The sequence below is a fragment of the Lontra canadensis genome, unplaced genomic scaffold (genome assembly GCF_010015895.1).
Source record: "Lontra canadensis isolate GAN:19392208 unplaced genomic scaffold, GSC_riverotter_1.0 scaffold8, whole genome shotgun sequence".
In the NCBI taxonomy this organism is placed as follows: domain Eukaryota; kingdom Metazoa; phylum Chordata; class Mammalia; order Carnivora; family Mustelidae; genus Lontra; species Lontra canadensis.
The window spans coordinates 25,524,984-25,546,289 of NW_022631002.1; the positions used below are offsets into that span (position 1 = coordinate 25,524,984).

Below are 21,306 nucleotides of genomic sequence, written 5' to 3' on the forward strand. Positions count from 1 at the left end.
GAGATTCTCCCTGATAGTGTGGGTAGGTGGGATGTGTATGGCACAGCCCTGGGCTTCAGGTGAAAAGAGGAGACCAGGGTGTGTGGAGAACTTTTCTCCTCAGCCTGGCTCATGTTCACTTCAGGAAACTTCACTTCCCACCCCAGGACCCAGTAAGCCCCAGCCCAAGCCACTCCAGACGTCCTGAGATGGCAGTGGGGGCCTGCAGAAGTCTCGCTACCTTAGACCATTTCTCTCCAAATAAACTCTCTTCTTTCTTAGTGATGTCCACAGAAAATACTGGCATAGCTTGACCAGGACCAGAGATAATACCATGTTTCTGGTGGTTTTGGACATACTGCTGCTGACTGAGTTGTCCTCCACGGAACCTGTGGGCAAAAATCTTGTCCTCCATGGAACTAAGACTCTCAGCCACCACTGCCTCCAGCCACATACTGGCTCCCGAAGGCAGACACCATGAAGTTCTTGGGTGCATCCAACCCTCATGGGCTATCCCAGCATTTAAGCTCAGTCCCCAAATCAGGTCCCAATGGAGACAGAGGATCAGGCAACTTTCTACCTCTGGGCCTTGGCTCAAACATGGGCCAAGACCAGGAGGTGGTGGAGTGTTTGGGCTAAGACAGTCAATGGGTTCTTGCCTTTTAGGTCCTCTGTGTTCTGTCTTCCTTGGGCAGAGAAACCCTGTTTGGACCCTACCTGCCTGGACCTCCATCACCAGGCCCTCCATCACCAGGCCAGCCCAGAGGCACCAGGGAAGCGCTGCCTGGTAGGAGCGCCCCCTTGTGGCTACAGTTCAGGTGATTGTCACAAGTGCAAAAAGACAAACAGATGCGCTTGGTGGAGGAGATGGGGAGAAAGGGGCCTGCAGAGCTCCAGGATTCCTGCCTCCCAGGGCCCCCCAGTGCCTCCTCCTGGTTGTCCCCTCAGTACCTGAGCTGGACCCTGTGGCTCCTGCTGTCCCAGCACACCACCTCAAAACCACGTGCCTTCTCCAACTGCCTGCCCGAGGGGGCCATCCCGTGCTTTCTTCTGTCTAGGATATTATTATCCTGGATCCTGCCCAGAGAAGCACTCGAACTCTCTCCTTAGCAAATCCCCTTCCTCCCTGTACCCCACCCTGACGGTGGGGAGTTGAAAAAGGGGGTCTAAGTCAGCCAAGTTGACAAGGTGAGTGAGCTGGGGGTGGGGAGGAGTGAGTCTCTCAAAACCACCTGGAGACTGTTCTGCAGCATCTAGGATGGATCCCCTCATTTTTTTAACAAAAGAGAAGTAAACCCATTTCCTCCCCTTGGCCTTCACAAAAATAAACTAAAAGGAAAACGAGCCGGCGCGAGGATGGCAGTGGGACGTTGAGGCGGGCGGGGGCAGGTGGGTGTCTCTGCCGGGCCAAGGGCTTCAACAGGACACCTCCATGGTGTGATTGACCTGGCCCAGCCCCTCACTGCTGTCTGAGTGGGTGCAGGCCTGCGGGCGGCTGCCATCCACCGAGCTGGCACTGGTGAGAGATGCCGTACGAGAGCGGGCGAGGCGGGTCATGCTGGCCGAGGGCACTGTGGACAGAGATGGGAGCGGGCGTGAGGGTGGGCAGGCAGGGCTAGGGGCCGGCGGGTGGGACAAGGATTGACGCAAGCGAAGCGGCCAGCCAGACCCGTTCTTCCAACGGTGCAGGGGCCCGTCTCAAGCCGCGGCTCTGGCATCTGCCCTGTCAAGCCGGGGGCATGCAGCACCAGCAACAGTGACTGAGCCCAAGAGGCGGGGGACCGGGGGCCCCCGCAGAGGCCAGCAGGACCCATCTCATGACAGCTGGCCAGAGCTACGGCTAGAGCAGGGTGGTTGGACTGGGGCCCCCTGAGCTGGTGCAGGGATGGACGTATTTCCCACGATGCCTCCCTCCAGAGGATGACTGGACAGAGGAGCATGACTACTTCTCTTCAAGGAGGACAAGGTGCAGAGGCCACAGACTGCCTTAAATCCAGTTTCTGTCTGTACTCCGAGTTGCACAAACAAGACTCTCAGGGCGAATTCCACCCTCCTGAATGCAACCGGCCATCCATCCAGCTCGGGCATGGCCGGACGCCCCTGCTCCCAGGGCCAGGCCTGGGCTTCCGCTCTGTGAGGCTCTGGTTCCAACAGCCTGAGTTCTGAAAGCCACGCGGCCCACGGCACCCCATAAGCCAGACTGCTGTAAACCCCAGCCACTCTGAACAGGGGACACAACCCACTGGAGTCCAGGATCTGTGACAAAGCAGGACTCTTTCGGACTTTGGAGGCAAGCAGGACACAAGAAAGTTCCCAAGCCCAGCAAGATGAGGCCCGGCTGCAGCACCGCACAGAGGAAGGGGCAGGGGGTTGTGGGGCAGGGGTCCATGCATGGGAGGGGGCACAGGGCTACCTGCTCCTCCACTCAGCCTTCGGTCCTTCAAGTATGCAACTAAGAGAGAAGACAGAGCCAGAAGGGCGGGGTCGGGGGGGGGGGGGAGACACAGAACTCGGGTGAAGAGCGTGGCCCCACAAGGGCAGGGAGAGGAGACAATAGGACAGGCACAGAGCGGGCCGGGCCGGACCACAGCCTCAGGAAGCCCATTCCTGCCCGCCCACCGAAGGAATGAGGAATGAGGGAGCCCGGACGCCATGCTGGGGACACTCCTCTTGCCCCCGCTTCTCTAGTCTGGGCTGCGGCACCGAGGGCCTCATGGCGAGAGGGGCTTTGGGGCCCATATCCCTAGCAGCAGCACCCTCCCTTCTTCTGGGCCTCAGTCTCCCCAGGCCCAGATTGGGGGAGGCCTGCACCACCTCCTACATCCTGCCCGGCTCTTGGGCTGCCCAACGACATTTCTCATAGGGCCCTGAGAACAGGTCCCAGCCTACCAGGCAGGGCCCGTCCACCCATCCCACAGACGTTCGGTGGGAGCTCCTGGAGCTCAGGCCCAGCCTCAGAGCTCCTGCTGTGTCCCTCTGTTGGCTCGGTCCTCTCTTTGCCCTACTTCTCCCCAGAGAGGCTGGCAGGCTCACTCCTGGCTGGGCCCCCAGCCTTCCCTCACAGTCTTCCCTCCCTGTCTTTCCACAGAGGCACAAGCTCCAGAGGCTGAAGGCTGGGGGGAGACACAAATTCAGGGAGAGGAGTTCCAGCAGGAGAGCCAAGTATACAGGGGGGCGGGGAGGGGTTGGAATCAAGGAAATGAGAAGGTGTGTGCGTGCACATGCGTGTGTGCGTGCGCGAGGGCTGGAGGCACTCCTGAGCAGTCTGGGCATCTCATCCCTGCTAAGGGGCAGTCGGCAAAGGGGAGGAGGGTGGCCGTTGCCACTCCACAGCCCCTATTACCTTGGGGTCTTCACCCGTGCCGCCCCCAGGTTCAGCTGCCTTTAGCTCTCCCACATGTTTTCTTCAGGCCCCAGCCCCCAAGCCCCCTCTGACGCCCCCGATACCATGGGCCACCCTGTGGCAAAAGCCCTTCTCAGGTGCTGTGGGTCTGGCGGGGCAGCGGGTGGTGTGCAGGACTCAGCTTTACGTGGGCTTCGTGGGCAGGACCCAGCCCCGGGCTCTGGTCCCCCAGGCCTGAAGAAGACCCTACCGCCCCACATGGCCATGAGAACAGTGTCCCAAAGCCTCCCAGAGGGCACAGGAGAGCCCGACACAGCCTGGGATCACCTCCTCACAACTCAGGTGGAGACTACCTGGAGTCCCCAGTCATGGTGAGAACGTGTGGGGAGACACGCGGCCTCCGGGCCCGGCGAACACAGAAGTCACACGCCAGCAGGCTGCTCGCCATCACCCCCACACGGTGTGCCAGACCCCTTCTGCCATCTGCCCCCCACCACGCCTCTAGGGCGGGGTCCAGGGAGGTTGACTTACTGTAGCCCATGCCTTGCAGGAAGTATTTGAAGGCCTCAGTCAGCTTCCCTGGCTGCGGGACAGAGAGAAGAAAGTCACATGCTTTGACTGGCTGCCTGAGACTGGGGGGAAGGGAAGCCTCCCGCACCAGGCTAGATAAGGCAAGGAGGGCCAGGAGTCTCACCTGTGTGACCTGGGGGAGTCCCCCGGAATCTGCCATCTGCAGGGAAGAGAGGGGGGTGAGATGAGCAGGGGTCACCCCACACTTTGCCCAGGCCCTGTATACATAAATAGGCTGCCCTGAGCAGACACACTGCCTGCTCCTGCCTCGGATGAGACCCCAGGCACGCCCCTCCGAGGGTGGACCCTTGGCTGGGGAGCTGGCCTCCAGTGGGGGAGGGAGGCCTCACCTTCAGGAAGGTCGTGGTGGTCGGATCCAGCTTGGAATTGCACTCCACCTAAGGACAAGGTCAGCAGAGTAAGGCAGCCCTGGCGCTGGGAAGTCCCCTACCCCCAGTTGTTAAGGCAGGTTCTGGTCCCAGAGCTGGGAAGCTCTACTGGTAAGGGAGGGCATGCAGGCTGCCTTCAGAAAGTCCAAGCCCCTGCCGATCAGGAAGCGGTCCCCCACCCCGACCCCGAGGGACTCGACACCCTTGAACTCCACTCATAACTGCTGGTAGGGCAGGAATGGGGCAGGGGCTGGGCCATGTCTTTACAGGAAGCTGGGGCCACCTCGATGGGCGTGGCTGGGAAAGCTCCAGGGCCCACAGGGATCAGGCGGTGAGATGAGGGAGGGTCAAGGATCATTAAAAGATGGGGCAGAGGCGGAGGGGGCGTGCTCTGCCTGGGTCCAGACAGTCTGGACCCTATTCCTACACCCTATTCCTCCGGGCCCTGAGGCACAGGGAAGGTGTCCTTGTTTTGGGCACACTGGGGGCAGCCCCAGGTACTCCTGGACCCTAAGGGCTCTGTGCTAACGGGGACATGAAGCCTTGGGCTGCCTGCTTCCAGAGTTTCAGTGGGGAAGGTGACGATCCCCAAAGGCAATGGGAGCCATGGCTAGACCCAGGATGCACGTGCTCAGGGATTACTGCAGAGTGAATGAATGCAGAGAAGAGAGCTCCATCTCTGGGCCTGAGGTCAGCAGAGACTGGGGTGGGGCTACACTGCTGGGAGGGACGGAGGGAGGGGGTGACTGGCAGGTGGTCTGGCCCCAGCTCCCTCCATCTACACGCCTCCCTCACCTAGAGGGTGGGCCTGCCTGGTGGAGATGCATGGCAAGATGGTGGGGAGATGGGCTGAGAAGTCAACATCCAGGTTCTGGTCCCACTGGCCAGAGGCCAATGATGCCCTTACTCCCGCCTCCCACCCGCCCCCCACCCCCCAGCCAGGGCGCAGTCCCTCACTCACCACCCCATCCTCAGCGGGTGCGTTGTCCCCCACCACCAGCATCACTGGGCAGCTGCAGACACAGAGGAAAAGGGCTGTCTGGCCTGGGCCGGGGGAGGAGGGGGCAGGGGCAGGCTGGGGGGTGCAGGGCACTCACCGGAGCGTCTTGGCATTGGGCACTGTTCCGGGCCGGTTAATGTCCAGGTCTCTGCGGCTGCAGAGAGAGAGGAAGAGTAGAGACAGGTAGCTCAGGATGGGATGCCAGGGGTCGTGCGCACCAGGCCCCAACCCAGAGTCCCACAGTGGCAAAAGGGCCCGACGTCCACGTCTGGGCCCAGAATTGGGGCTTATGGTTATTGAATTGTCTCAGCTATGGAAAAGGCCTCCCAGATCCCAGCTGACAAACGGGGAGACAGGGACATGGCCTGCACAAATAGGGGGTCTTCAGGTGTCCCCTCATATGGGACTTCTCAGACCCCCCAATTCATGCCAGGTGGGCCCTCAATTTGGCTGTCGCTCCCCCTCCAAGCACGACCCCAACATGTACCACTGCCCATGCATGCGGATCCAAGGTCAGAGAGGCAGGCAGGGCCTGGTCCTCTGGCTCTCCACTGTATCCCCAGCACCACGCACACAGCAGGAGCTTAATAAATGTTAGTAGGAGGAAGGAAAGAGGGAAGGCCAGTGGGCTCCAAGGAGCACAGCCTGAAAACCGTGGGCTTCATCCAGCCTCCTCCCCACCTACAGATGTCAGCCCGGAGGTTCAGGCCGTGGGGTCAGGGATGTTGCTGGCATCCCTCGCCGCCCCTGGCGGGACCGCAGTGTCCCACGGGAGAAGGCGTGGAAGAGCCCAAGCCCCCAAGTCCGTCCACAGCCCTGCTCCCTGTCTGCCCTTCAAGGGCAGCAGTGACTCTTCTCAGAGCTGCACCCAGCTGCCCACTTGCAGACCGGGGAGCGCACGTGTCCAGCCTGCCACCTTCCCCGAGCCCCGGCAGAGCGAGCACTCAGGGCCTGGGGCCAGAGCTGAGCCCGCACCGCCCGCACCTGTTGTACATGTTCCAGAAGAGCTGCAGGTTGGCCTGGTTCACCACGTTCCCGATCTGCTGCCGGTAGCTCTGCACCAGCTCTGTGTTGTTCACCAGCTCCTCCTGGGCCCGGGGGACAGATGGGGGAGGTGCGTGGAGGGGAGCGGACAGACGGGGATGGGGTCTCAGAGGGGGCTTGCAGGTAGCACAGCCTGCAGCCCTCTTCCCACGGCGGGGATGGGGGCGGTGCCTCGTGGAGTGAGGGGAGGGCTCCATCCGGCAGTCAGAGGAGCCCCCATCTGTCTCAGCCAAGGGGAGATAGGTCAGATGCCCCAGAACACCCACCCAGACCTCCTCCTCTTGCCTGGCTGTGAGGGGGTACAAGCCCTGGGCAAGAACCAGGCCCTCTAGAGGCTCCCAAGACCCCCAGGTCAGCCCCCAGCGCAGCTCCCACGGGGGCCCCACCCCCTTACCTGACTGAAGAGGTGGGATAGCACCGTGTCAGGTAAAGTGCTGGTGAGGCCAGAGAGCTGGGGGGGGGGGGGGCAGGAGGGGTGGTGCATGAGTGCAGCCCCTCCCCAGCACTGTCAGCCCCTCCCCCGCAGGCCACTGTCAGCACCAGCACCCCTGTCTACCAGGACCACGCTCACCTTGGTGGCCGCCCAGTCGATCCAGCCTTTGCCGTTGGGGTCAATGTTCATCAGCACCAGCCCCTCCACCAGGTCAGGGAAGATGAGCTACGGTGAGAAGGAGACAGGGTGTGGGAGGCAGGAGGGTGTGGAGGGAGCCTGTCTTTCTGCTCCGGCTCTAAGGTGCCTGCCCTGCCTATGTCACAGGTGGCTGGGAGGTCCGAGGAGAAGAGGATGTCACAGATGACTCGGGGCCCAGCAGGACCCCTGCCTGGGCTCCCCTGCCTACGGCCCCTGCTCGTCCTCCTCCTGCCCTCTTCCCCTCCCCTAACCTTTCTCAATTCTTTGACTGATTTGGAATCTATGTCTGTGGCTTGTTTTCCACGCCTTTTAGTAAGTCTCTGACTATGGTGCTGATGTAAAACCGAGGAGTAAACATCTTCAACGAAGTATTTTGTTTCTTTGCTTTCACAGAGAAAAAAACCCTAGTGAAGAAGGAAACTGACCTTTCCAAAGCCTGTGTTGTGTTCAAATGTAAAAGAGACTCGAATGATTTCTTCAGCGGAAAGCAGTGATATACATAGGATTCTGCTATCCTGTCAGTGTTCCTGGGGGGACTGGGAACGGTCGGCAGCTAACAAGCGGTAAGTGCCAAAATCCACACTGGAGTTCAAAATGCATGGCCTTTTCTTTTGGAAAAAGAAATATTTAAATAGAAAAAAATTTTTGAATCCTGAAAATTAAGTTTCTGTTTTCAGATAGGAAAAGCCTATGGGCTCCTACTCAATGTGATGTTTCTGAAATGCAACTTCCTTTAAACCTTCCAAACTGGGGTGCCTGGGTGGCTCAGTCGGTTAAACGTCTGCCTTCAGCTCAGTTCATGATCCTGGGGTTGGGATCAAGCCCCACATGGGGTCCCTGCTCAGCCAAGAGTCTGCTGCTCCCCCTGCTTGTGCACTTTCATCTCCGACAAATAAATAAAATCTTTAATATCAGAATGGCAACTAGAATGTGACAATTTGAAAAAAAAAATAATTCTTCCAAACTTAACATAAGTGTAATTTTTGGTTAAGAAATGACTCCCATTTATTGGGCACCTGGGTGGCTCAGTGGGTTAAGCCTCTGCCTTCAGCTCAGTTCATGATCCCAGAGTCCTGGGATGGAGCCCCGCATCGGGCTCTCTGCTCCACAGGAAACCTGCTTCCCCCACTCTCTCTGCCTGCCTCTCTGCCTACTTGTGATCTCTGCCAAATAAATAAATAAAATCTTTGAAAAAAAAAAAAAAGAAAGAAATGTAAAAGAGTAAAAATTACCCTAATTAGTGTGTAAGTGATTAGGAAAATCCTTGCTCAGTGGCTAGAACAATTTGTTGTAGAGTTTGTGGCTCGCAGATATTTGGGTTTGGGCTAATGGCTATGCAAGTTACCGTTTATAGTCTTTTGAAGAAATGTATGGAAAAATAATTTCTCTTTTTAATTTCCTGGGATGAAAAAGAAAAAAAAGGGGGGGGGGATTTTCTAAGTGAAGAGGAAGTAGGGGGAGGGGGAGCAGCAGGAAGAAAGAGCAAATGTTCCTGTGGCTGTGGCTGAAGCGTTGCAGGGAGAGGCCAGCCCTGGGAGGGGTGTGGGAGGAGGGAGACTCACGGCAAACTTGGCCAGCACGTAAGCTCCAGCTCCCACTCCGATGCCAATCACGTACTTGAACCTGGCGGAGAGCAGGGCTGGTCACTCCAGGGCCAGGGGAGGCGCTGCCCGCGACTGCCCTCAGCCGGTGCCTGCTGGCCCTGCGGCGGCGCGGGGCAGCCTCCGGCCCCCAGCCCAGGACCAGGGTCTGGGTGGGACTCACCCGAAGTGCTGCACCACGCTGGGGAGCATGGCGGCCAGCTGCTCCATGGAGGGGAACTGATACCTGCGGGTGGAGCGGGCGGTCAGGGCCGGGCGCGGCCTGGACCACGGAGCCGGGGCGATCTGGAGTGGGGAGAGCTCCCCGGTACCTACCCCTGGGGAAACTGCGACGCCCCCACCTGCTGCCCGGGGGCATCCACGTGGCACACCACGAAGTGCTTGGTGATCTCCTGCATGTCCTCGAAGTTGAAGAAGGTGTTGAAGCACAGCTTGTCTGCAAAGACACAGTCGCGGCTGTGGCTCAGCAAAGGGGTGGGGAGGCCTGCGGGCCTGAGAGGGAGGGAAGGTGGAGGTGATCCGCCTCATGGTCCAGCAGGGACACCGAGGCCCAGATGGCTAAGGTCACAGAGCTGAGCGTGAGTGGGGATGTCGGCGGCCCTGCGGGGAAGGAGGGAAGGCCAAGGCAGGCAGGATGGGACGGGGGTGCACTTACGATTGAGGCCCACATCATGGTAGGTGAGGATGGCCGGGCGGTTCCCTTTGGGAGAGCCCCGGATCACCACGTGCAGCAGGCCATAAGGTGTCTCAATGTCATGTTCCTGGAGGGAAAATAGCACAGGGGCAGCCCTTACTCCTGGTTGTGGTGGGCAACCCCCCCCCACCTCCCAGCAGGGGGCATCTTATTCTCCTTCCACCACACCCCTCGCCCCGGGCAGCCCCCCAGGAGAGCAGACCCTGGGGCAGGGGGGAGGAGCACCCTTCCTGGATGGCTGGCGTGCACAGGGAGGTCTGCTAACCAGTGGGGTGGCCTGCCACTGCCCAGTCCCCGCCACTCTTGGCCCTGCAGGGTCCAGTGAAGCTCATTCTCTCCAAGTCACTGCAGCCCCCCTCCAGGACAGCACAGCCACTCCAGCCTGAGTCCTGCCCTCGCCGTGTTTCTTCACTCAGAATCCTTCAGGGCTGCTGCTGAAGGTCAATGGCCTGGACAGCCCCACCTGAAATCTGCAGTCACACCCCCCAGCCCCCAGCCAAGCCCAGCCTCCGGCACCCACACTGTCCCTGGCTCCCACCTCCAGACTCTTGCTCACGTTTTCTCCTTCCAATGCCCATCCCCGTGACCCCCAAGGCCTCGCTTCCGGCAGGGTGTGGTTAGAACCCAACCCCAAAGGCCTTCTGCAGTGACCACTCTGGGATCCTCTTGGTTCACTCCCTTGATTTTGCGGCTTGGGGTTGCCAGTCCTTTGAGAAAAGGCGCTGGATGCTGGAGGAGGAGGCCAATGTACGCAGGCATCCTTGAGCCTCGGGGATGTGCCCTGGGGGCTGGTCTCTCTGCAAACTAGTCACTTTTGGTGGCTTGATGGTCAGACTCCAGGAGGGTCTGTCAGAGCTGAATTAACAGCCTTGCCCTGCACCACGGGTGTGAGCTGGCCCTGTGAGTGGGAGGTGGGGCTAAGGTCAAGGGCAGGAGTGACTGACCCCCAAATGTGTGCCAAGTGCCAAGCATGTTATGCATGCATTTTCCCCTTCTGCACGTGGAGAACACTTAGGTTCAGAGAGAAGCCAAGTTCCTGCTCCTGATGGAAAAGGGGGAATTCAAGACAGGAGACAGCTTCCTGGGGTCTCGTCTTCCTGGGTCAGGGCTCAGAGGACCCCTGTGTCTCAGCAGGGAATGACAAGGTAGCATCAACCCCACAGCCAAAGGCCAAACCCTGGGAGCCACAATTCTGCTATGATGCCCTGTTCAATAAACCTGATGTCCTCTAAGTGGGCCCAGGGCTACCACAGGCTCCCCACATCCCAGGCCTGTCCTCAGGGCCAACAAAACAAGGAACGCTTCCTGCTCACTGATGGCTGACCATCGTGTGTCTCATTTACTTTTCACAGGGACCCAAGTCCTGGAGGAGCAAACTGAGGTTGGGAAAGGAGAAATGAGTTGCTCAAGGTCAAGCCCAGAAGGGGTAAGCTGGGCCTTACCAGGTGCCAGCCTCCGAGGCCAGGAGAATGCCCTGAAGGCTCCGCTCCAGAGATTTCCAAGCAGGCAGCTCTCCACGGCCTCCTGTCCCTGCTGGGGGGCCGTGCTGCCTGGTCCCCCAGCCCCCACACTACTCCCTCAGCTCTGGAGGGCAGAGGGTGGGGGGCAGGAGGGGCGCCATGCACACAAGAGCTGCAATGCGCTTCCTGCTGCGTGAAGGGCGGTTCTCCGCGGGGGTCAGCGCTGGCCCCGGGGTACCAGTCAGGGCCCAGGGCGGCAGTCGTCCACCCACACACCTCTGCCACCGGTCGCTGTGCGAGGGGGGTGTCTACCCGCTTCCAGCCCTGGTGTGACCCCGCGTCACCATCAGCAGACCCTGGGCCTCGGGACTTAGGCACAGTGCTCTCCTCCCCCAAAGGCTGGTCCCGTGCAGCCCAGTGACTTGGCGGAACACCCACCCCCCCATCTCCCCCCCACCCCGCCACCGACCCAGGAGCTCTGACCCAGCTCAGCCAGACAGGAGCCTAGTGTCCCCGTCATCCCTCGGGGCGCAGCACCAGACGGGCGACCGGAGGGCTGCAGCCGGATGGGCTCTGAGCCCCCAGCCCCCAGGTCCGAGCGCTCTCATTGGCTGCCAGTGACGTCAGAGCCCCCTCCCTTGCCGCAGCGGGGCAAGCGCCCACCTGGAGGCGGGGGCTCTGACGTCCTCTCTTGATGGGTCCGTCTCCCCTCGCTCATGACCTTGAGAGCTGGGGTGGCGGGTGGTCCCAGCTGGGTTTCAACGTGTGGGTGGGGGTGAGGGGCTAGAGCGAGGCGGCTAGTACGATTCATTTCATCAACCACATCAGCGACTGGGCCGACCACCTGGGGTAGGCGCTGACGTGCTGTATGGGTGCGGAGCAGCGGAGGGGGGGGGTGCTGTGCCCCGGCAGGGCAGGCTGGGCGAGGGGTGGAGGAGGACTTGGGTCCTGGCTTCTCCGTCTTTGAGGAAGAACAGTACCCCTGGGCACTGCTGCCCCGGGCCCTTACCCCAGCAGGATCATGGCTCCAGCGCTGCCTTCCCCCACCCTCCAAATAAGACACCGCAACCCCTCCTCATCTCCGCTCTCGCAGGGACCTCGGCCTGAAGGCTGTGACAGCAGCCGGCCCAGACATCCCCGCCTCAGCCAAACTGGCTCCGAAGTTCCCTGGGGACCGCAAGGAAGAAGGAAGGAAGAGGCTGTCCTTCCGTTCTCACTCCGGTGCAGCCACCCAAACAACCAGGACAACCCTTGCGGGGTCAGGAAGAGTGACACCCTGACACGTGCAGGGAAGAGAGCCCCCCCCCCCCGGGGCTGAGGCGGTCACAGGCCCGCGGCAGATGCCAGCCGGGCACCTGCCAGGCCAAGGGCACACCGTCAATGGAAGATGCGCGCGCCCAGGCTTGCAGGCAGGTCGCACAGCTCATTCCGCTTTCTGCGGCTTTCAGCCCTTCCCCGCAGGCCCTGACTAGCAGCTGACCCCCTAGCCACTGCTGCAGGCCAGGGGCACTAGGGACTCTAGAACCTGCCGCCGGCCTTGCCTCCGTGATGCCCAAGGTGAGGCGACCAAAAGCAGCTCCGCCACCAGAGGCACGGGCTGTCCCTTGCTCCCTACCCACCTGGCCGCCCCCAGAACCCTCACTCACCCCATCCCAGCACTCCGGCATCTTGCCGAGCGAGAAGGCGATCCGCCTCTACCAGGCAGGGCAAACAAAGGCCTGAGTCACCGGGGTCCAGAGGGAGGGGGCAGAGCGAGGGGGAGATGGCGGTGCTGTGATGGGGTGCCGCTCCCTGGGCCATTTATATGCAGAGCCCAGCCGAAGGCCTGCCCCGCCTCCCTGCGGGGTTTCTGAGCAGCCACTTGCTCTCCCCAGCCCCTGCTTCCAGATTGGCAGGCGGGAGACGAACCCGGCTCTCATTGGCTTCCAAAGTCCTCACTCACCCCAGCTCCTGCTCCTCCTCCTGCTCCCCCCACTTCCCAGCAACACAGCATCCTTACTGGTCCCCAGGCCCTGCACCCCACCCCACCCCCCAGCCGCATGCAGGATCCTGGGAAGATGAGACAAGAATCTACCCATACAGGTGTTTCCTGTGTCAGGGACTCAGGAGCCGCTCATGGACACGCACCCCAACATACGGCAGGGAACACAGGCATGCCCTGGATGGCACAGCCCTTGACCCGTTCCCTGGGGAGCAGGGAGGGCCTGAGAGGGCTGGGAGCCCAGCCTCCACCTCAGGTCGGTCTGGCTCACTTAACCTTGACAGGATGGGGGAGTGACTGGCTATCTGGGGCAACCTGTGGTGACCCTGTTCCAGGGCCTGTTCTTCCTCCACTCCCCAGGGTCTCCCTTAGGGCAGCCCCCACTCTAGCCACATGTACGCCCCGTGCCTGGCCACAGGGCCATTGGCAGGACCAGCGGCATGGTGGGCACACAACAGCTTTGCCCTCCCATCTGCATCCTACAGCAAGGGGCTGGAGGCCACCATGGGAGAAGAGGAGAGTCAGCCTGCCAGCGCAGCCGGGCCCGCCTCCTGCAGACGCCCCAGCTCTGTTCTGGGCCAACCCACGGTGGGGGCGGCCCGTGCCCTGTCCTCCTGAGCAGCAAGGACTTGTGTGGGGAGCTGGCTAGAGACCCTTGGACAGAGTAAACTGGGAAGGAGGAGGCAGAGGAGAGGAGAGGAAATGGGTCAGGGAGTGGAGGGTAGGAGGGAGCCCGAGGACTGAGAGAAGCAGGAACGACTCAGAGGAGGGTGCTGGGCGCCTGTGCCCCCTTTCCGTCTCTTTCATGAGGGAACGCGCCACCCAGGCCGGCCTGCTCTGCCAGCCCTGCACTCTGGCTGGCAGCCCTGAGGCAAGGGGGTTGCCCCCCCATCTCTGGGCATCCAGTGACCTGGTCAACACCTGCCATGTGTGCTATTCCCAGCCACGTCCTCTGCCCTGGGCGCACCAACAACTTTCCCTGCCCCATCTGTGACCTCCGGCTCTAGGGACCCCACACTCTGCACTCTCCCGGCACAGCGAGGGTGCGGAATGGGGTGTCCCCCTGCCCCTTAGAGACGGGCCGTGCTCCCTGGTCCCTGCGGCCACTCTGGCACAGCCCAGCCCCTGCCCTGTTCCCTCACTCCTCCTACCTGCTCCTTAGAGGGGACAAGGGTTGTCCTCCCACTGCTCTTCTGTGGTCCCCAACCAACCTTATGCCCAGTCCAACCTCTGACCTCCGAGGGGCTCTGCCACTCTTGGTCCCCAGTGAGAAGCTAACCCTGGACACTGCCCACTCCCAGCCAAGGCCCCCATTTCCGCTCATCTCGCTGGCTTCAAAACCACAGACCCGAGTTCAAGTCCTGGCTCCCCCACCCACTAGCTGGGTAACCCCAGGTAAGGCTTTGTAATTTCTCTGTGCTTCAGGCTCAACCGTAACACAGGAATCCAGCCTTCCTGAAGAGTTGCTGTGAAAACAAGCAAGAGCTCTATGAGGGGCTCCAGACCTGACTTCGTGCCTGCCCAAGCCCTAAGGGGAGAAACAGGGCAATCTGTGTGTCTTTCCACACTGTGGTCCTTTCCCTGGACTGTGGTCGGGTCAGGTCCCAAGGCAGAGTCAGGTCCTAGCCAGCCAAACCTTGGCTCCAGCTGTATCTCCTCCCCTTCTCTGCTGTGTGACCCTGGGCAAGTCAGTCAACCTCTCTGAGCCTCCACATCTGTAAATGGGAGAACAGCTGTGCTGTCTGCGTAGACAGCTGCAAGGATAACACATAGTCCTTGGACAGCTATGGAAAAGGATGGATAAACTAAAGCACAGAGAAGTTTTCTGTCCCACTTGGCTAGTAAACACAGAGCTTTCCAGCACCTTAGCACTCAGGGCCTGGGGTCACTTGTTAAGGGCAGCAAATGCTTATTAGCATATCTCCCACTTGCCAGCTCTTCCAAACACCTTGCACAAGTCACCTTATTTTATCTCCTTAACATCCACTTTACAGATGAGGAAAATGAAGCACAGAGAGGTTCTGTCACCTGCCCAGCATCACACAGGAGCAGGGACCACACCCAGGCTGCCTGTCTCTGACTCCACACTCTGGAGGCCACAGTCACTGGGAGCTCGGGATCTGAGTGCTGGGCCTCGGGCATCACTTCCCGGGGAGGTCTGAGCTCTCTGTCCTCACTGTGCAGATAAGGTAGTGACAGGTGCTGGAGGTCACACGGCCCACAAGTGGAAGGGACAGGCCCTGGACCCAGGTCTGTTGGGCTCTTGTTTGTCATGCCTCCCGCACTGGCTGGGTCCATTGAGGCAAGGAATGAAAAGGGGACAAAATTCCTGCCAGGCCTTGGCCCAGATAAGGGTCATGCATCCTCTCAGCTGCTTTTCTAGGGGAAAAAAGAAAAAAGAGGCGGCAGCCTCTGGGGGTGTAAGTGGAGTAGAGGGGCGGGAGCCTCTAACACCTGCTGTCCTTTACGGAGCAAACGGGCCTGAACACAGCTGGCCAGCCAGCTTGGCCTGGCCCATGGGGCATAGGTTCAAAGGACCCCAGGATTCCCCTGGCCCCTTTCATACTCCCCAGCTGTGTTTTGGGGGCTGGCAGTCAACACTACTGGTCTGGTGGGTCCCACCTGCTGTCAGCCAGGTCTAGCCTGGCCTCTTGGGGATTTTACTTCTCCAGCCCCCTTCTGGCGCAAAGGGGCTGTCTGTCCTGTCCTCCTCCGAGCTGGGAGAACAAGACGTCCCCCTTGAGGCGCCCGCACAGATCCCCAGCTGGGCCTGGGCCACCTCCCAGCCACATCCCTCCTCTCCCTGCTCCTGGGCTCCCGTTTGTTCCCCAGACCCCATCCCGTCCTCAGCTCCAGACCCCTTTGTGTTTGGAACCGGTGCTCCCAGGGGACGGGAGCACATGCACGTGGGCGGCTCCAAGGCCTCCTCTGGTGTCCTTGAACGGACACATGACCCAGGGCTTGCCGCACAGGCCTGGGATCCGGGTCCCTGCTGCAGCACAGGGTGCTAGGGGGAGGAGCTTACCGGCCTCCCCACCTTGCGTCACCCTGGCGTCCAGACCTGGAGGCTGGGGCTATGGGGGCCGGGGGCGGGGGGCGGGCTTCCTGAGACCAAACCAAACTGAAGGCAGGCTCAGGCGAGGGCCCTTCCGGCCAGCCAGGAGGAAGGTCCTAGAAGGGTCTGATTTGGTTCAGCAGCTTTTGATGGCCAGCAGCACTTTGGAACCTGTGGAGGTTCCCGCTGCGTCTGCCTTCAGATGTTTTCTGAGGCCCGGAAATAGAGGGCCACGATGGGACTCAGAGGGAAGGAATGGCACCATGCAGAGGAATAAACACAAAGAACAATTTCAATTTTCACAGGGAACCTGGCATCAAACTCAAGAGGACACGGTTGTCCCGGCGACGGTTTCCACGGAAACGGGAGCTATTTCAGAGCGCCAGCCTCACTGGAGGAAAGTGCTGATTCAGATGACAGCATCCCAGCTCCATCCTCGCTTCCCCCAGGCCTCACCCCTGCTCTGGTCCCAGCAGGGGAGCAGAGGCCTGTCTCCACTGAGCAGGGAGCAGGGAAAGCTGGGGTGAAGAGATGGGGGGTCCTGGAGGCTGTGAGAAGGGCAGTGACCCTCCTCTGGGACCAGGCTGGGCAAGGTCAGGGGCTGGCGGCTGGCAGTCCCCTGTCTGGGGAGGTGGAGCCGAGACCTACCTTCCAGTCTGTGTCCACGGCCAAGAGGAAGGTGTCGGAGTTCTCCTGAGGGAAGGCAAAGAGAGGGGCAGCGCGTTAGGCCCTGCCTGGCCCAGGGGCTCCAGGGGCTCGGGCGGCTCCCAGGGGACGGGAGCAGACTCACTTGCTGTGTTCCCGGGTCCAGCTTAATGTTAACAAAAGCAACCCAGGGCTTGCCAGGCAGCGGGCAAGTTAAGTGCCTGGTGGATAAGCCTACAAGCAGCTACTCAGACCAACTTTACCTATTAATTGAAACTGTGGAGCTGTCTATCTTACAGGTGGGAAGGGGGAGGCTTAGAGAGGCTGACTCACCTGGCCAGAAAGTGGTGGGAACTCGAGCCAAATCCTTGCTGGGGGTTCCTCTGCCCTGCTGCCCCACCAAGGTCAGACCGCGGGGGCCTCACCGCAGAGGATGGCAGGGAAGGAGGGTAGAGAGAGGCAGGACGAACACACCCACATTAGGGATGGGGAAGCTGAGGCCCCGCAAGGGAGGAACTTGGGGCTTTTCCAAGCTGCACAAAGGCTGTGTCTGGGTCTGCGGCTCCTCCCACCTTTCCAGACCTGCCTGCTTTGTGCTCTCAAAGCACAGAGGTCCCTGCTTTCAGGATCACTGACACCATACAGTGGGAGTTGCTGGTGCCCATCCTTCCCGCTGGGCTGCAAGTCCCATGAGGTCAGGACCCCATCCGGCTCTGCTCTCCCCACAAAGCCTGGGCCGGAATGGGCTCCCCAAACCCAGACAGAGCTGGATGCGCGTCTGCTTATGCAAATGAGGGGAATCAGCTTGGAAGCACCCACTGTTTGCAAGGCAGCGGCGTGCGATGCAGAGTGGAAGAGGGGGCTAGAACCCCACGTGTGTGTCCTCTGTGGGTCTGGTCTAGTGAAGGAAACCTCATGGGGTTAAGAGGGGAGCAGCACATGTCCAGGAAAAGCAGAGACCCTGGCCCTCTGCCTTGCTTTCTGCTGTGCCTGTCTAGAAACCTCGGCTGTGACAAACGGGGCAGGCCACCTCGCTTCACAGCCTCCATGTCTGCGAGGATTAAAGAGAAGCGCGGTCACTCTGTCCTTTATACTCCTGCACTTGACCTTCCGTGCTGCACGAGCTCCAGGAGGCTCTACCCATGAATACATGGATAAATGAGACAGTCAGATCAGGACCAGGATGTTATCCAAGGAGGGCGAGACAAGGGCTGCTCTGCTAATGGACAAGACAGAAGACGACCCCAAATCATGGGAGTTAAAAGGAAAAGAATGAAAACCAGCAATTCGGATGTTTTACTCTCAACATAAGGATAAGTTCAACCTCCTGCTTTCTGGCAGTTAGGGTGGTGGGGGCCGTGAACAGAGTGAGTTGGATCTCGAGGGTCTCCCACCCCAAGAGGAAAGCCAGATTTCCCGTGGCTGGGACTGTCGCATATACAGTGGCTGTCCTCTGGCCTCACCTCCCAGCTCCTCCAGGGCCTGGGGGTTCTGCCTGCGGGAAGGGTGAAGAGTGCGGAGGTGGCCAGGCCACTCCTGAACCTCTGAGGGAGGGGAGGGGGGTCTCCGGGAAGGGGACAAGGCTGGTGCCTGATGAAGCCTCTCACTGGAAGGTCACGCCCGAGCCGGAGGGCAGGGAAGGAGATCGGTGAGATTTCTAGACTCAAGATTTCAAGACCCGAAGAGCGGAGAGGAGGAAGCAGTTTTGTGAAAAACAAAATCAACACAAAGGATGAGGCAGATAATGGCGGGGCGTGCTGTGCGCTTCCAGCGGCGGGCTGAGGGGTCCCTGGGAGATGAGAAGGCCTTGGAGGGGCAGGAGCCAATGAAGAAAGAGCAGGGATGATACTCGCCAACCCAGGGCCCCAGGAGGTCCTGGAAGGAGAGCAGGAACAATCTGAGGCAGACAGGTGGGCGAGAGGGCCCAGCTGGGAGGAGGCCCAGCAGCGGCTTGGGGGAGACGGAGGATGGGGATACGGCACAGGCAGAAGGAGCAACAAATTCCCCACGGAGCCCTGGACACGCCTGGCGTCCGGGTCTTCCAAGGCAAGCAAGCCTGGAATGGTGAGCTCGATGGTGGGTAAGGATGTGGGACTCTGCATTCCCCCCTGGACGCAAAGAGTTGGCACCCAGCAGACCGCGGAAGGTTTAAGAAGCGAGGGGACTGACACCTTTCTGTGCTGCAGCTAGGAGAGAGAACAGGGGAAACGTCTGGGAAAGAGTGGGCCAGAATGGCTCTGGAAGCCCAAGAGTGAGGTCACGAGAATCTGCAGTGGCTATGCTGGGAGCACACGGGTTCCTGGGGCGGGGGGGGGGGGGTTGGGGATGGGGCCGTTGATACTGATGTGACCAGGGCTAGGGCACGAGGTTTGTGCCAGGCCGAGGGAAGAGAGAAGCGGTGGGGGGCTCAGGGCTGAAACGCAGATCCTTTGGCAGGGAGGGCACATCACGGTGGCAAACTCAGGTCCGGGTCCAGGAGGGATGAAGGGGACACCAAATGCGGCAGAGAGAAGGCAGAGCCAGGCTGCTGGTCAAAGGCGCCATGCTCACCAAGTCAGGGCGGGAGGGGCAGTAAGGACCAGGCCAGGCTGGCAGGGATGGGGTGTGGGGGCATCTCTTGGGGTGTCCTGCAGAGGTGGAGGGTGGGAGAGCCAGGCCGGGATCACGAGGCCAGGGTGCCCTCAGATCTCTGTGCTGTCCACAGACACCTGGTACCTGCAGGCAGCGCCTCTGGGCAGCTGCTCCGGAACCCCCACGCCTCAGCTCTTGTGGCAGGGTGCAGGGGTCCCCAAGGGCACCATCTACCCACCTAGACCCGCAAGCAGGCTGGGCTCTGCTTGCCTCGAAATGGGGGGGGGGTGGGGGGGGGGACTTCTTCAGGAAGTTCTGGGAAACTTCCTTCTTCTGAGACACATCACAATCTGCGATGACCCGACCCTCTTCACCGAGAGCCTTAGGTGTGCAAGGCTCCGCTAGGCCCTGGGGAGACCAGTAATAAAACGGACAGGATCCCTGTTAGGGGGTCAGTATTGGACCTGGAGTTGGAGAAGGCCCCTCTGAGGAGGGGGCATTGGAGCAGCCCAAATAAAGTGAGGACAAGTTTGGAGCAAGGTAGCCCAGGGGAAGGCAGCAGCTGGGGACGGAGTGGCTGGTCTAAGGAAGAGTAGCGGGCCCCTTGGCAGGAGAGGAGGCTGGGGGTGGGCTGCAGACCTCCTCCTGGGCCTGGGAAGGACAGTGGTTGCAGCTCGAGCCAGGTGGCAGGCACTGGCCAGCTTTAAGCAGAAAGTGACATGATATATTTTAAAAGGCTGTAGAGTAAGGAGAGCACTGGGGAGGCTCCTGGCAGCCCCAAGACAGGAGATGGGGGGCCTTGGAACAGGCCAGTGAGATAGCTAGAAGGAAGGTGGCAGCTCACCAGCCACTCCCTGACCATTCCTGGGGCCCCCACATATTCAGGTCTTGTTCGTTAACCCAAGATTCTGTCTTGAAGTTAACGGGCGGGACTGCCAGCCTGGTGTGGCTGGGCCCCTGGAGACCCAGCCAGCCACTCTGTCCCAACACAAGGCACCCAGCGGTTCTGGCGCTCAGGTCCTGGCCGGAGGCTGTGAGAGGGCAGGGCAGAGACCAGTGCGCCGAGGTTTTGGGGATGGGGCTCCTGGCTTCCCCATCTGTAAACTGAGGGGTGAGCGGCACAACCAGCAGAGACTCGGGGTCCCCACGCTCAAGGATTCTCTGAGCAGTGGATGCGCAGCTTTTCTTTGCAGGGAGGGAAAAGGAGGCTGCACCAGGCATCACCACAACAAGAAAATGTGGGGTACAAACAACTCTGGAGTCTAACACCCAGAGCCCGGGAGGGGACCCTTGGGGACAAAACAATCTCAAGTGCCTTAGTCCCACTGCTCCAGATGACACTGCTGGTCATAGCTGCCCTCGGTCCTCAGAAGCTTGTGAGGAAGGACAGAGAAGTCCACAGAGGAGGAAAGGCCCTGCCACTGCCCAGCGGGTACCCTCTTGGGGCTCCATCGCCTTCCAGAACCAAGGGTTGAGCATGGCCTCCTTCCCAACAGCTCTGTGACCTTGGCTAAGTCAGTTAACTTTCTGTGCCTCAGTTTTCACATCACTGAAATGGGACTCACTCTCCTAAAAAGCCTCCCTGCCTCAAAGGCAGCAAAAGCAACAGAGCAGAGGCATGGGTCTCAGGGTGGCGGAAGGACTCCAGGCGCCCGGCTCCCCAAGGAGGGTCCCTGGGCTCCAGGCTATCGGCAATACTGGAGGGAAGGCACGCGGTTTTCTTCTTGGCCACGAGGTGGCGCCCTCTACCCCAGGACCGCAAAAGGCCACTCACCAGCTCGGCAGCGTCCTGGCCCCGGAGCAGTGGCTTTTCCTCGGGGAATCGCAGCTCCTGCAGCCCGGCCATGGTCACGTCGTGGAGCAGGAGCCCTAGGGAGGGAGGACGACGGTTGGGCCCTGCTGCTGAATCTCCCCGGTGTAAAGGAGGACAGCACAAGCGCCGTGCAGGGGCGCAGGGGACCACACCCACCACTTCATTTCTGGAACCTCCGGCCCCCCTCCCTTCCCGGTCCCTAAGTGCAGCCTCAGCACGGGGCAAGAACCGCCTGTTTAGCTCAGAGGCCGTCATTATATTATTTGCTCTTAAAAGTTAAAACACGCCTAGAGAGAATGAAGAAGAGAAAAATCACCACAGGATCATTCTTAAAACAATTGTCAAGAAAAACTCTGCATTCATTGAGATGAAGAGGGATGGGTGTGGGGAAGCCGGAAGCAGGCACAGAAGCAGACAGAATCCCCCTGTGGTTGGAAGTGGACAGTGGGGTCCTGGAGGGCACAGGGAGGAACACAATCGAGGGCTGCCTTGGAGCCTGGGAGGAAAAGCCTGGCTGGGGATGGCCCTGG

At 60.3% G+C, this 21,306-nt stretch overlaps 1 protein-coding gene across 7 annotated transcripts in view; it reads right to left on the reverse strand.

The window, feature by feature from the left end:
- Window positions 1–741: 741 nt before the first annotated feature.
- The window catches only part of NDRG4 (NDRG family member 4), a 39,549-nt gene continuing 18,984 nt past the window's right edge, over window positions 742–21,306 (reverse strand). For 3 of the 7 annotated variants that reach the window (XM_032854334.1, XM_032854329.1, XM_032854330.1), the window contains exons 2-17: window positions 20,738–20,832; window positions 16,396–16,440; window positions 9,213–9,318; window positions 8,873–8,993; window positions 8,721–8,783; window positions 8,519–8,579; window positions 6,897–6,983; window positions 6,720–6,776; window positions 6,266–6,369; window positions 5,379–5,435; window positions 5,243–5,294; window positions 4,243–4,290; window positions 4,017–4,052; window positions 3,854–3,905; window positions 2,393–2,431; window positions 742–1,550 (exon numbers count right to left, since the gene is read on the reverse strand). In XM_032854334.1, the coding sequence (XP_032710225.1) occupies window positions 1,396–1,550; window positions 2,393–2,431; window positions 3,854–3,905; window positions 4,017–4,052; window positions 4,243–4,290; window positions 5,243–5,294; window positions 5,379–5,435; window positions 6,266–6,369; window positions 6,720–6,776; window positions 6,897–6,983; window positions 8,519–8,579; window positions 8,721–8,783; window positions 8,873–8,993; window positions 9,213–9,318; window positions 16,396–16,440; window positions 20,738–20,809 (1,155 nt within the window). In that variant the 5' untranslated portion in view covers window positions 20,810–20,832 and the 3' untranslated portion in view covers window positions 742–1,395. Of the gene's footprint in view, window positions 1,551–2,392; window positions 2,432–3,853; window positions 3,906–4,016; window positions 4,053–4,242; window positions 4,291–5,242; window positions 5,295–5,378; window positions 5,436–6,265; window positions 6,370–6,719; window positions 6,777–6,896; window positions 6,984–8,518; window positions 8,580–8,720; window positions 8,784–8,872; window positions 8,994–9,212; window positions 9,319–12,357; window positions 12,517–16,395; window positions 16,441–20,737; window positions 20,833–21,306 lie in introns of those variants that run through there. The other 4 variants (XM_032854331.1, XM_032854336.1, XM_032854332.1 and 1 more) reach the window with 3 other exon arrangements.